At 37.9% G+C, this 16,236-nt stretch overlaps 1 protein-coding gene across 1 annotated transcript in view; it reads left to right on the forward strand.

Moving 5' to 3' along the window:
* Positions 1–16,236, forward strand: part of Gyc32E (Guanylyl cyclase at 32E) — a 155,814-nt gene that overhangs the window by 101,138 nt on the left and 38,440 nt on the right. Inside the window, exons 13-16 of the mRNA XM_083110956.1 lie at positions 1,550–1,670; positions 2,103–2,291; positions 4,151–4,334; positions 11,918–12,058. Coding sequence (XP_082967082.1) covers positions 1,550–1,670; positions 2,103–2,291; positions 4,151–4,334; positions 11,918–12,058 — 635 coding nt within the window. The remainder of the gene's footprint in view (positions 1–1,549; positions 1,671–2,102; positions 2,292–4,150; positions 4,335–11,917; positions 12,059–16,236) is intronic.

A 16,236-nucleotide genomic window follows, 5' to 3' on the forward strand; every position in this document is an offset into this window, starting at 1 on the left:
TAGGGAATGTTCTCCATAAGCTCTTTGTAACTTTTCATAAGTCACAGTAGCGGAATCGCCAAACTTTACACAAAATTTGATGGCACAACGTTGCTCAAACTTTTGCCAATCCATTTTCAAAACGCACCTCACAAACACAACTTCACTTCAGACGCTCTCAACAATCGTGTAGCAACTGTAGCAAGTTGAAACTTGTACTGAGTCAACGGCAACGGAAAACGTTAACGTAACTGCCGTGTGAAGGTGGAGACAGCAGCGTTGCCGGTTCGTGGACAGTGTTGCCAGTCTCATTACTTTTCTAACGAACCATCGTAGACAGATGAAAAAAGACAAAGGATGATATAGAATGGATTGGAAAGGACAAAAAACAATTAGAGATACTGGGGAACAAAAAATAGAAAGTGTAAGAATTAGGGAGAAGAGAAATAAGAAAAACAGAGGCAGAGTAAATATTGAGAGGGAGGATAGAAAATAAATAGGTAAATATGTAAGACTCTTCCTCCCCCCCCTCTCCATGTGTGTGTGTCATTGATCAAAAGTGTATGTAAAGTGTATATAATATTAGCGTAGTCGATCCTCCAAAAATTTTAGTCTATTTTATACAGTGAAGCAAAACCAATGTGATTTTTAATTGTATTTTTTATGGAATCACAACGTATAGTAGTATTTTTTCTAATAATTCCATACTCTATGAACGAAAACACACACATTTAACATTACACTTTATAATCCTCTGTGAGAATTGTGTCGCTCCATGTTCATGTATGTCTGTGATTTTTCTTTCATTAAATTCTTCTTAACTTTTCATTCTGGTCTTCGAAATTAGCCAAAGTGGCCAGAGAAGCAAAGATTTTTTTTTAAAATCAACAAACCTAGTGTAACTTTACATACATAAGTGTATAGACAACACAACATGTTTCGTCCTAGTAAATGAATCCCCCAGTTCTGAATTCATGAGACAACGCTAGTAAAGTAACAAGTAGTAACGAAGCACCTTCATAATTAGGCTACTCCTGCAATTAAGTAACGCGTTAATAACCAAGTAACGGAAAAGTAACTTGTTACTTTCATTACTTTACCCATAAACTCTGTTCAAGAATCGCATGTGCAACCTCTGTCCAGATGTTAGACAACTCACTTTGTATTAACACTTAAAAAATGTATATTAACTACTTTGTACAACATTAATTATATTTTGTGTTATTCATTTGCGCTAAACCCTGTACAAGTGATGTAATATTTGGAATTCTGGCGTTGCTATAGCAACGAAAATCAATAGTCGAATATTAGCACTGGATCTAACGAAACTGTATACAGACAATAGTAAACTGCATCTTGCGTGGTAATTTTCCTAATACATAAACCCACAGAAGTCATATCTTCACCTTAGTGCAAAAATGATCGTTACTTTTCTGGCCCTTGTAAGGACCATCTCATTTCTGGCCCTTGTAAGGACCATCATTTCTACGGTTCAATACGAGATATTTTTGTGCAAGTAGAAGTTGTGTAAAGTAATAACTTAATCAGAGCGTTCTTCTTCCCCTTCCAGGGCATGATCTACCTCCACGACAGCGAAATAATATCCCACGGGAACCTGAGGTCCAGTAACTGCCTGGTGGACAGTCGATGGGTGCTTCAGATAACGGATTTCGGTCTCCATGAGTTCAAAGGTAAGCAATTCCCATATGATACTTCTATCGTAAATATTTAGAACTAATGCCTCGTAAACGCACTACAATTGGATGAGTAGAGTAGTTAAACATTTTGCCGCCGAGTCTCGTAGCGAATGTCAGGTAATGCTCTGTGTATATATACACATATATGAAATTATCAACATACTCTGTCACTAGATTACACAATTAATAATTACAATGTTTACATTTCTCGATTGCAGTTGAACCAAATTTTCCGATGCTTAGCATATACCATACTACTACTATCGACGCAATCTTTTGTGACCTGCTTTGGAAAGTAAGAATATTAGCATTTTGTACGTAAATTTTCGCTTCAGTATTGGCGGCAAAATCTCAAGATTGTTAAAGAATAAAGATCATATTATTTCATCAGAATGTTTGTATTATGATATTTAATACATTTTTCAGCTGGACAAGAGGAACCAGATCCAGCGAAAGCTCAACGACGCCTCTTGTGGAGAGCGCCCGAACTTCTACGAGATTCAAATCCACCGAGCAGGGGGACCCAGAAAGGAGATGTCTACTCTTTTGGAATCATCCTGTACGAGATAGTGACTCGAGCAGGGCCCTGGGGGAAGATAGAGATTTCCAACAAAGGTATGTATTGTGCGTTTTAGTATCATATTATCTTGTTTATTTGCTTTATCAATTCTGTTTGTCTTGGGACGTAATTCTCTGCGGAAAATGTAAACAGAATGAAAAGTCAGTCTGAATTAAACTTGTCTTGCACAGGATCAGGAAAGTTCTATGCGAACACGCTTCTATAACGTCTCTTACATTTAAAAGGATAATGCATACGTTACCAGCGCCGCTAAGCGGTTGGTGTGAACAAGTTCAATTGAAGCTGTGGGACAATGGTGCACAAAAACTCAGAAAATGAGTCCATAATTTTCAGTAATGTTCTTTTTCAAGCTGTTGTCTCACAAGTAGTCAGTTTGGTGAAGATTTAATTTTCTATGTGCTGTATGTTTTTCACATATCTCGAAAATGATGTCATTTTGTTAACCAATGACCGTTCATTGCCTTTAATTGACTCACCTGTATGTACCCAACTTGAATTTTACCCTTAAGATAAAGACTCGATATTTTCGTCGAGGTGTTTGAGAAGCTGGGTTATAAAGCCAAAAAATCAAGCATTTTTCTATTAATAATGATTGTTGTGTGGTGATATGAATATCATAACCCTATCCTCTATCTCTTGCTAACGGAGCAAGGATGTAGTCTCAGAATTCTTGAACGTTCTTTTCAAATAAATAGTTTTCAACTTGCTTGACATGAAATTATTTGTAATATCAGGGAACAAACATTTTATTGTTGTTGGTATGTTTAGCTTAGGTGTTTTCTTTTAATCTGTTCTCCGAGAAGGTCGTGTTGTCTATTCGTCCTTCCGTCTTTGTCGGCTTCGAATCCTCGACATCTTTCATGACGATGGTGTACGTTTTTGTTCCGGTGCATTTCGTACAGGTCAGTCCAGTTGTCAGTTTGTATGTGGAGGCATCATAGCCGTCGCTATCTCTACGTGGACCGTGACTTCTTAATTACTACTTCCATCTACGCTAGATGCCTACGCACCCATCATACCACACCGTCTCAGACGAGAGAATACATCGGATACATCCTCGTGCCACAAGACCATTCGGTGTGAAATCCTTTCAGCACTACTAGGTGTGGATAGTGTCTGCTTGAAACACTAATGCTCGAATACGAGCAGATGTTTGTAAAGCTTCGATCCCAGTGCCCAAATTTTAATGTATGTCAGGGTCCAAGACAGTCGAATCAATTGGTTGTGCGTTTGTTATGAAGTCCCAAAGTTCCAGATACCCTTTTCATCCTGCCTGTTCCACCTTTACGGCAGAACTAAAGGCACTGAACTTGGCTGACATTCACGCTCTTAAGAAAGTTCTTGTTTGCACTGCTTCGATAAGTGTGCTCACGAGTCTGGAAATGCCTAATTCCGGCATCCGGTAGTGCAGCGCATCTTTCGACGGCTCGTGTCCTTATCTGCCAGTATTGAAGTTCGCTTTTGCCGGGTCCATAGTCACGTGACGTGGGCAGGAAAGGGAACGAAGCAGGAGATGCTACTGCCAAGTCTCCTGATACAGACGGCGATGTTCTTAATTAAGCCTTTTAGATGAGGGTATACAGTATTTCCTCGTATACATTGAAGGGTGTAAAATGGGTCATATGTGCCGAATCACGTAACAATTTTACTTAAATCAATTCTAGCCTAGACATTGAAAACAAACTTTCACAACTAGAGTCCAAGGTGATTAAATCATGTATCAAAATGTGCAGATCAGTAATTAAGTTAAAAGGCCTAAATTCAATTTGAAGATTCTCATTTTCGTATCACTTTCTTAACTTCTGTGTCATAAGGATGAATAATTCGCAAAATATACATTATCGCAATTGAAATATAAAATACTTAATTGAAAATTTCCTCTGTTCTTTCTCAGAAATACTGCAGCGAGTCAGAAACCCTGAAGAATATGGTGGCGCCATCTTCCGTCCAAATCTGGAAGGAGTGGAATTGCCTGAATACGTGGCAAGGTGTATGGAGTCATGTTGGGATGAGGATCCAGAACAACGCCCAGACTTCCGTTACATCAGAGTCAAACTTAAGGAAATGCAAGCAGGGTTGTAAGTCCTCTTCTTTTTAAAAACAGATGTAATTATTATGATTTTTGATAGAATCAAAATCCGGTATTCCGATTCTCTGAATCATCGCCGGAAATGACTTCAGAAACGTCATTAATTAATAAAATCTATATTTAAAAAGAAGGATTTTGTCGTTATCCAGAAATAGCAGAGTCCTCTGGTGGAAATCAAATGATGTACAGCGGTGATGCATGAGTATTGTCGTGCAAATTGTCCATGACTGTTTTCATTAATTTTTCTCTTGCATCCTATGTGTATTAAAGCGATGGATTTTTATGTATGCTGGTGTAGAAGTTTCAACAGCTTGTTTTGAGTTTTCTTTTAATTCTTGAAGCTCTTATTGGGTCAAATAAAGTACACGAACATAGTGATGGAGAATTTTCACGGTAATACCCATGAATCCCATTGTAGTCACGGAAAAATATTCGTATTATAACGGGTATCGTTATGCGAGTCATATTATATTCAAATGTATTCATGTTTTTTCTCTCTATTATTGATAATGATTATTGATAATTTGCCACGACTGTTGCTTCGCGCATGTTAATAATCTTGAGGACTCACAAAACAAAATCTTTATATCTGATGGCAACAGTGTGTAGCACGATAAGAGTTAATAGCTAATCTTGATTCCCGAACGGGATCTAGTAAGAAAATGCTTCTTCCTTTTATGCGATTTGGTGAATTTGTGCAAAACAAAGATCAAAAAATGGGTTATTGATCATTCTCGGAAATACGTTGGATGTGAAAGCAGCTCTGCGCTGAGGATTGGACTTGTTGCAGGAAATCGCAGGATGGAATACTAACGTGAGGAACGGGTTGCGGAAGAGCGATTCAGGAGTTCGGGGAGAAGGAATGGTAGACACAGAAGTGAGCTGTTTTCATGCTCGAGATATCAAGGGATATCGGATCATCCATACAGGGGGTGCTCATTCGGCGGCGCAGATCGTATGCGCAGTTGTCCGTGGATGCATGACGTCACCATCGAAATACTCGGCACTGAAAAGGCTGGTTCCTTATGCAAATATTGAGAAATTTGACAACGAATATCTTCTAAAATATAGTAGCAAGAGAAAAGTTACAACTTTTACTGTTAAGATTCATCCTTTCTAATCAATTCATCACAAAGTTGATTCAAATGTGTAAAATGGTTTTCAAGAAATCGTGTTACGAAGGAACCCCTGTTTTGTTCTCTCCAGGCTTCCAATGTAAGGGAGTTTTAACTTAAGCGCGTTGTATTTCTTTTTGCTCTATGTTTTGAAATAAGATTATTTTGTTCTTGTCAACTGAAATCATGCCTAAATGCTATGGAAAGCTGTGAAAACTATTATCAGAAAACTAACGGAAGAAAACTAAAATATCACAGCTTGATTGATATCAAAAAATGCGAGATTGCCCATTTTTGTGAAAAAGGCATTGTGCGAGATCTAAAAGCAGAACTTTATAATATTGTATGTAAATGTAAGGGTGTAATAAACGTGACTGCTTCCCAGGCACGTATCCAAGGGGGGCTTAGGGGGCTCAAGCCCCCCCGAAAGTTTTCGGTTTACACTAGATAAAATGAGATTTTTTGTTTCTTGTGGTGTCAAATAAAATAATGTGACGTTAATTTAAGGAGAGAAATAATTATCGAGGCGAGACGGAGAATATTCTATAACCCTGTTATTGGTAACAGCTCGTATCCAAGGTGGGAATCAGGGGGCTCAAGCCACCCTTTAGAAAATTTTCAGTTTACGCTAGATAAAATTAGGTTTTTGGCTTCTTGAATAATATGGTGATAATTTGAGAGAGATAATTATCTAGGCAAGACGGAGAATGTTCTATAAGCCTGTTATTGTTAATAGCGCGTATCCAAGGTAGGGATCAGGTGGTTCGAGGCCCCCCTCCCCCCGCTCCCCAAGGAAATTTTTCAGTTTACACTGATAAAATTAGGTTTCTGACTTCTTGAATAATGTGACGATAATTTAAGCAGAGGAATAATTATCGAGACAAGACGGAGAATGTTCTATAACCCTGTTATTGTTAATAGTGCGTATCCAAGGTGGGCATCAGGTGTCTCGAGCCCCCTCCCCCAGGAAATTTTTCAGTTTACACGAGATAAAATTAGGTTTTTGTCTTCTTCAATAATGTGATGATAATTTTAGGAGAGAAATACATTTCAAGGCAAGACGGAGAATGTTCTACGGACCCTGTTATTGTTTATAGCGCGTATCCAAGGTGGGGATCGTAACTCGTGGACTCCCCCCATCAGGAAAGTTTTCATTTTACACTAGATAAAATTAGGTTGTTGTCTTCTTGAATAATGTGACGATAATTTTAGGAGAGAAATACTTATCAAGGCAAGACGGAGAATGTTCTATAACCCTGTTGTTGATAATATTGTACGTAAACTTTTCAAACGCTTTCGGTGTTGTCGTAGCGAACTTGAACACTATGTAGAAGAGACTTGTCAGCATTCGGAAGTTGCACAACAAAGGTAGCGCCGCAGGTAGGGCGATTCGGATTCATTGTAATTTTTTAATCTCTGGAAAGCGCGAGAGGGAACGTTCTTGAAAAAGAGAAGGAGTCGAACTACTGGCAATATTTTCGAATCGTGATATCTGCGAAACGTTCTAGAATATAATGAGGATATTAATACGCGGCTTCAATTTCCCGGTTGATCTGTACAACAGAATAGGTGGAGACTTCAGAGGTAAGTGTGACAATTCATACAGTCGATTAGTGATCAGTCAGTGTCCATTGGTTGCTTTATAAGTTCTAGTGATTCGAAAATGAAATGGACTAAATACCGTAAAGTAACGAAGTCTACTACTAGTTCCAGTTCGGTCCCAAAGCTAAAGACATTGACGACAGCGGAACTTCGAGTAGTGCTACGAGTAGTTCGGGTCGAAAGACGAAGAGATCGAAGGTCTCTCTCTCTAAAGTGAATATTTCGGCAGTATCGGGCTGGGCATTGGAGCGATTTATTAAAAAAGAAATAAGCTGCACAGATGAACTGAAAATCAAAGTTTTGAGTGATGATTTGGTTGTGCCAGGACCAAATTTTGTGTATGCAGTCCGAGAATTTCATGGCATAAAAAATACTTTTGTTTAAGGCTACTGGGTTCGACACACACTCAACAGACAATTTTGGACACTTGCGAGTGCTTAGGCATGAATATGAACAATTTGGTGGGTTTCGGATTTTATAAGAGCTGCAAACATGGGAGGACAAGACACATTAGTGGTGTTCAGGCTCGAATGAGAGAGAAATATTCGTGAACTGTCTGATTCAAGTTCCCTGCACAGAGTTTGAATCGTGCGTTGTCGAGTGGATTGTGCATTCCGTGCATGTGTAACACCTTCGTAAAAACACTTCTGGTACATAGATGTTTTAATGCCTGATGAGAAGAAATGGACAAACATACATACTGAGATGGTTCCGGCACACAATATTAATGCATGGAAACAGAGGAGTTGAGTGGTAGAAAATGTCCCGATTTCACGTTCTGATTAAAATGTCAGCCTTAAACAGTGGCGACGATTTAGGAGATAGTTGCTCCCCATTCTTTGCCTCCACACTATCACACTATGGCCTCTTAATGCTTGTCTCCTTGTCCACCCCCCCCCCCCCACACACACATTTTGGAACCCAATTGCCACCACTGGCCTTAAACATACAATTGTGATACCCCTTTAAAAAATGGTGTTCAGCCGCCGCCCCGAAAGGAATTCCTGGATACGTGTTTGCTGCTTCCCGTAAAATATCACTGCACTCTCCACGTTTCTCTTCTGTCTTTTCTTTGGCGCCGTCAATAGCTTCAACACGTTGTTTTTTTATATATATTTGTCACATATTTGTTTTAATTAGTATTCTGCTCGTTCCGCCACCTGAACGCAGCAGCTACGGCTCAAAGGGCAGTGTAGTTATACCGGAAGAAGGCTCGGAAATGGCAGGCTTCAGAAGTTAACTCATCCAAATTAAATTAAACAGGTATGTGCTCTCTCTAAATTTAAATCATAGTTCACAAATAATTTGATTAAAAGTTTTAAAAGTATCTGTTTCATTTAATAGCGTAGTAACTGGTGTATTCTTCTCCATCATAGATATAGGCAATGACCACCCTACAGGGGGTGGGGGGCAGGAACGCCTCCCTATTCTCGTTCGACAATTTCTCTCTCTCTCTCTCTCCCTTTCTTATCTGCCCCCAGTAAAACGACAAAATAAATAAATGAATGAATGCTCTTTTAGCCAAAATATGCATTTTTGTGTCGTATGTAACGGAATAATAAAAATGATTGCCCCGGGAAAATATGATTTACCCCTCCATCTTTACTATTGCGCCATCACTAGCTACAACATATTTTGATTTCTATTGTTCCCACATATGTATTTTAATTTTAGTATTGTGAATCATATTCCACTGTGTTAACTCACGTAGCCACCCCCCCACACACACACACGTACGACTTCAGTTGTAAGTTTTAGACTAAGCTTGTCAAATATCCACTTATATCTTTGTATTCTTGAGCCATTTTAAAAAGAAATCATTTCGCCCCTCCTTCTGGACTATTTCATAGGAATGTTTTCCCACTGGAAGCCCCTTTGCAGATCGAGATCCGGGGCTATAGCCTTCCCAAGCCAGCGTCTCCTCCAAATACTCTCTTGGCCTCATGAAAGACAAATATATGTATTTCTACGAAATATTAATTTGACTTGGCAGTTTCTCTTTTCGAACAGGAATAAGTTTTAAATTTTAATAGCTTATAAATTTACACTAGCAATTTTGAGTAAAGGTTTTGCGTAACCCTAAAAGTACATTTAGAGACTGCAAGGTCAACTCTCGATATTTCAGATATCTTAATAATTTTCATCACAACGTCTTGTAATAATTATTTGTTACTTCAATAACCTCCTCGCAAATGTTTCTCGCATATTAAAACATAGATGCCATATGATTGTCATTTTCTGTTTATTTTCTTGTAATGCTCACCTCCGTGGGGAAGTGGTTAGCACAACGCTTTAAGATGCCAAGGGTCCCCAGGTTCGAATCCCCGCCCGGGCATGGGTCTACTTTCCTTTCTTCAATTTCATCATATCATCACGCATCCTCATCTTTGCGATTAGCCATATGTGACAGATAAGCAAAGTAAAATGAACTAAGTCTATTAATCAATTATTTTTTTAAACTCTTTAATTCTTCTTTAGCATGCCACGTTTTTGTTAAAATTATATTACGATTTGTAAAATGACGAAATTCTAAAGAAGAACACGCAACTTTCTTTGTAGCGCATCGGTCAGAAAGTTTCAGGAATATGGATTTTCAAAATACATTTTTTCACATGTACTTTGCTTCCTTTTAAAAGTAGCGCGTTTTCAATTATGTTACTAATCAATGAAAGGATGCCTCGATACCATCTTGGAGGATGGCAATTATTATTTTCCCCCTCCTAAAAGTAATAATATACTTTCGCTCTCTGAATCTCCCATATAAATGCTAGGGGCCGTCTGCTTCAGCCGAGCTCACTGCTTCTCCGGTGACGTCACGCGTTCGTGCAAGATCGGCAATCTTCGGATGGCTTTACCTAATCTCTATATTCCTTGCATCCATAAGCTATCCATCCAAATTAAATGATGCCTATGATTCACGAAGGATAAGATTACCTTCTTCACGAGAAATTTGTGAGCGCAAGTGAAGGTGTGGACGGATATGTGAATTTTATTTTCGCTCAATGTTCACAAATTGAAGGACCCGGATGTATTGTAAGTAGGAAACCTTTTCTATCTAAGTGCTTACGGATAAACTCAAATCCAACTTGGGATACATGAAACTCATCGGCTACATACGTGATTTAAGCTAGCTTTCGTGTGCGAATATTATGGCCATAATACGGAACTTAATACGTCGTTAATTTGGGCGCGAAGCGCATGCTAGGGGTAGCCATCTTGACGAGGAAATCTCTCGCTGCCTAAGACTGTGTAAATAATAATTATTGTAAATAATCTTTAATTTATCGTGCTCAGTATACTCATTACTTTCTGTGTTATTTGTAAAAATTTACCTCGTAATGAATGAGAGATTTTATGACGTATGTTTGCGTCCGTCAGCTGTCAAAAATTGAGGCAGCTAAAACTTACATTGACAAATTCTATTGTTTGTATTCATATGTTGAAATGGTATAAAATTGTATTCGTCTAGCAACGTTAAAACGATCTAAACTGATAATCCTCCAGAATATTATCACACGTAATAATCGACGGTGTCGACGAGCTTGGTGTGATCGGTTTTAAGGGGAAAATATAGCAGCCACATCAGCTGATATTCATGTACTAATACGCAATTGTCTGGCATGTTGGTTAGGTGCAAAATGTTGTTTACACAAAATAATGTTTTTTCTGGTCGTCGTAATACAAAGTAAAATACAGTAGATCTTATTTCTACAATTGTTTTAGTTAATAAATGCTCATAAATCAACTTTCTAGTGTGGATATTATTAATTTACAGATTTTTCATTTCATGTAACATAACCATGTGTATACTAATGTCGATGATCTCTTGCAGGTGGGGGTTCACTTCCTACTGGTCACTCGTGCATGAATAATAACTCAAGAAGTTGTATCTTAAAGTTACCTTAACGTATTCATTATCGGGGAAAGAATTCGAATTAAGTTCATCTTTCGGGTGCGTCAATAAGTCAACGAAGATGGGTTCATTTCAATGTACAGGGTGGACAGGTGACAGCGGAATTTTGTACAAAGCATAATTCATTTCTGCTGCGGTTTTTATACTTCTTGAGCTCAAGAGTGGTGAACATAAACTTTTAGGATAATTTAGGTCAAGATTCTTTGGTTTGTTTAAGCTTATCGATGTAATTCTTTAACATGGCAACCGGCGTTACCGATGTGATGGGTGGGGTCACTTGTGGGAATTTGGCGTGATTTCAGTGTTCTGTAACTGAGATGTCATGTAAATTGTTTACATCAATTTAGTATACCCACCCTCCAGGCATTGACATTCTGATTGGGAGCACTCACCTCCCAGGGTTCGTCACAGTATTATGCCCATCATGGATTCGAACCTGGATGTCAGTGTGTTCACAGAACTGCAGAATATAGTTCATCATTCCAGCTTTGTAAAGGTTAGAGATGCCAAGAAAATATATTTAATTATAAGTAAATATAATATTTACAATGTAATGGTAATAGATTCACAGTAAGAAAACAAAGAAAATAGCTTAACCTCATTCGTCCATTTTAGAGCACTTGCAATAATTAATTCTCTATAACTCATGTAATTATTTTATAAATACATCTCCTTTAATTTACAGCGTTTCACTTTACCCAGGCATTCGCTTTGTCTCCTTTACTTGCTTTAAATGTAATAAGTAATGTATCCTGCGTAGGATGATAACCCGTTTCGCACAAGTGTAAGCTGGGGTTGCGGACATCGCAGGATACATTGCAGTTTCAACTTTTTCCATGTAATTGAATAGGAGCTTTCTTTGTGGAGTATTTTTAGGATTCAGAAAACACATATTTTTGAAAGCAATCATTGAATAAGGCTCTTTTTATCTGATTTTCGCAGGAAGCCCAACATATTCGACAACATGCTTGCGATCATGGAGAAGTACGCTTACAACCTGGAGGGCCTTGTGCAGGAGAGGACCAATCAGCTAACAGAGGAGAAGAAGAAAACGGACGCATTGTTGCACAGAATGCTGCCAAAGTAAGGTTTCCCCATTCTTACTCTCTATTGTTCGGCAACAATGACCTCAAATTGAATTGTGAACTGGCGAAATCGTCCTCCTGCTGGAACAATTCGATTGTGGACGAAAAACAGCGGCCGCTTTGAAGTTTCGACCGCCAGAAAAAGAACCTGTTGTAAAGTTACAGGCAGACTCGATTCTGGTTTACTCCAGCGTGCTAAGCTTGTGGTTTTCATCAACGGGTAGTCACATGATGACGTGCATTGTGGGCGGTTTACACGTCGTGACGTCACGGGCACAAGATTTATCTGACATGCTTAGTTGCAGCCTGTGGTTCTTGTTTTAGTCTGGCTAGCCTGGCATGAATGTAGTCTTATGCTTGACCTGTGATCACAGCGATTCATAAATCACAAACATGACCGTGATCTAATCACCGTGTTTCATAAATCACAATCACAACTATGATCTAATCAGCGTAACTCATAAATCACAACCACGATCTAATAACCGTGATTCATAAATCACAACTATAATCTAATCATCGTGATTCATAAATCACAACCACGATCTAATCACCGTGACTCATAAACCTCAACTGTCATCTAATCACAGTGTTTCATAAATCACAATCACAATTGTGATCTAATCACTCTGATTCATAAATCATAATCACAATTGTGATCTAATCACTGTGATTCATAAATCACAATCACAACTATGATCTAATCAGCGTAACTCATAAATCACAACCACGATATAATCACCCGTGATTCATAAATCACAACTATAATCTAATCATCGTGATTCATAAATCACAACCACGATTTAATCACCGTGACTCATAAACCTGAACTGTCATCTAATCACAATGTTTCATAAATCACAATCACAACTGTGATCTAATCACTGTGATTCATAAATCACAATCACAATTGTGATCTAATCACCGCGTTTCATAAATCACAATCACAACTATGATCTAATCACCGTGATTCATAAATGACAACTATAATCTAATCACCGTGATTCATAAATCACAACTATAATCTAATCATCGTGATTCATAAATCACAACCACGATTTAATCACCGTGACTCATAAACCTCAACTGTCATCTAATCACAATGTTTCATTAATCACAATCACAATTGTGATCTAATCACCGCGTTTCATAAATCACAATCACAACTATGATCTAATCACCGTGATTCATAAATCACAACTATAATCTAATCATTGTGATTCATAAATCACAACCACGATTTAATCACCGTGACTCATAAACCTCAACTGTCATCTAATCACAATGTTTCATAAATCACAATCACAACTGTGATCTAATCACTGTGATTCATAAATCACAATCACAATTGTGATCTAATCACCGCGTTTCATAAATCACAATCACAACTATGATCTAATCACTGTGATTCATAAATGACAACTATAATCTAATCTCCGTGATTCATAAATCACAACTATAATCTAATCATCGTGATTCATAAATCACAACCACGATTTAATCACCGTGACTCATAAACCTCAACTGTCATCTAATCACAATGTTTCATTAATCACAATCACAATTGTGATCTAATCACCGCGTTTCATAAATCACAATCACAACTATGATCTAATCACCGTGATTCATAAATCACAACTATAATCTAATCATCGTGATTCATAAATCACAACCACGATTTAATCACCGTGACTCATAAACCTCAACTGTCATCTAATCACAGTGTTTCATAAATCACAATCACAGCTGTGATGTGATTCATAAATCACAATCAAAATTGTGATCTAATCACCGTGTTTCACAAATCACAATCACAACTGTGATTTAATCACTGTGATTCATAAATCACAATAACAAATGTGACCTAATCACCGTAACTCAGATCACAACTGTCAACCGTCCCTTAAACTGTGATCAACTGTCCATTCTCCCCTTCTCTTTTTTAACAGATTAGAAACTGGTCTCCCCGTTAGTGTAGTGACTAACGCTGTCGCCTTGAAGGTTTCCTACTTTGAAACCCCGGCGAAGACTCATTTGCACAGCAGGGACGACGCCCCCAAAACGGGCCTTAAGCCCCCCCTGTAGCCCCCAAGATTTTTGTAGTATGGTAGACACATTTTGACCGAAAACTTAAAAAGTTCCATTATTAAAATTCCATTGAGGCAAGTACAATGTTCAAGTACATTTGCTATTTCAGTTAGATCACAAAGTTACTTTTAAAGCGATGTGTTCTAAAATCAAAGGGAGGGGGGTATATGCAGATATGCCTGGATAGCAGTGGCTACCATTTGATACTACGTAATGGGCCAATCATGAGTGCCAGCCAAACTTGTTACGAAATCTGTTACCTGCCTCGTAGGTGGACGACGTATTCAGCGGCTGTGAGATTGTTCTTTAATTGTTTGCAGATGCAGCTAAAGTGTACATTATTAGGCTCCATAAATCGTATTGCTATATTTCTGAATAAATCCAACAGATATGTAAAATGATTTTTTTAAAGTAGGACAACGTTCAACATCTAAAGAGCCGTCAATGTTCTCTTCTGTTTGTTAGTTTCTCATTCGAGTACCGACAGTTGTATGAGTGTTATCGATGTTCTCTCATTGTTTTCATCGTTATATCTATCCTTATCGTTACAAATATTCAAGAGGGAGAAATAGGACGTTAAGAAATCAAAGAGTAAACAAACTAACTAATTCTTGAATTTCAAATATTTCAAACTCCACACTGCTGGAAGATTAGCCACAAGACAATGGGTTCTGTGTGTTTTCTAGAATGCAACATAATTTGAGCAGGTACTATGTGATTCATTGCCTCATCGTAGATGCAGTGACACTTGAATCACTATCGTCACTGAAATCACAAGTAGCGACTAATCACAGGAAACACCTAACATCATACAAATCACTCTTTCCAGTAGGCATCTTAGCTACGAGCGATCATTGAAATCACCTAACAATCATTGCTTAAAAATATGGGTTATTATCAGGGCTGGGCCGATGTCGATGTATCGGTATCGTTAAGAATCGGTTGGAATTCATCTACAGATACCAGCCGATACTTTTCTGACATATCGGTCTTTCACGGGGTCCGTAAAAATATCTCATTATCGTGGAAATTATGCAAAATTCAAACTTTATTTTTATTTTGGCCGAATTTTAAATGAAAAATGTATTTTGCGATAGCATCTACTTTAATATTCTGAAGTAATTCTTGAATACTCTAAAGCAAATTTATTGATAAATTGATGCATATCACTGGAGAAGAATATTTACACATCAATATTGATCAATATTTTGAATAAATTTTAATTCTTGCAATTTTCATGTATCGGTATTGATTCCAGTAGCGTACGCAGGATTTCATCAAAAGGGGGGGGGGTGGTATTTCTAAAACTTTCTCTAAATTCATATTACCATTGTTTTATTATACTTTAATTAATTAATAATGCTCATAATTAATTAATTAGTTTAATTACTAATAATAATACTACTAATGCAGCTGCTGTTACTAATGAAAGCAATAGAACAAAATTATTTACTAGTCATTCCATTTTTAACAAATTCTAGGAGCATTTCTTTGTTTCTCTGCTACGAAATAATTCTCTAGTCAACGTTTATTTGTGAATGATAGGTGAGACATTTTAAGTGTGAAGAAAATCCATAAAAACAATCCAAATATATTAAAATAAATTGAAATAATGAAAGTATGGAACTCGTCCAAGGAGCCGCGGTGTTCTAGTCGGTAAGGTGTCTGACAACCACACGGGAGATCCTCGTTCGATTCCCGGAATTCCACCTTAAAGCAACCCTGAGGGTGGGGAGGCTGCCGGGGCGTGGTGCTGATCACATCACCTCCAAAATTACCGAGATCGAGAATGTGTGCCCCCCCCCCCCCAACCCTACATGTTCCTTCTTGCTTCATGACATGGTGCTATATGCACAGGGAAATTTACATTATCTTTACCTATGGAACTCACCCAGGATAATGATGAGGCGTTCAAAAGTAAGTTTAGAGACATTCCAACACATTTGTCACTTCTAGGTGATTCAACATTATTTAGTGATGTGGGTGTAGATTCAGCATCACTTGAGACTTCACAAAGGGATGCGAAATCATCATACCGAGAAGAATGTTCGCAATAACGTCGACACCAGTCGATTCAATTTATTATTA

The sequence above is a fragment of the Lepisma saccharinum genome, chromosome 24 (assembly GCF_977018435.1).
Source record: "Lepisma saccharinum chromosome 24, izLepSacc3.1, whole genome shotgun sequence".
Classification (NCBI taxonomy): domain Eukaryota; kingdom Metazoa; phylum Arthropoda; class Insecta; order Zygentoma; family Lepismatidae; genus Lepisma; species Lepisma saccharinum.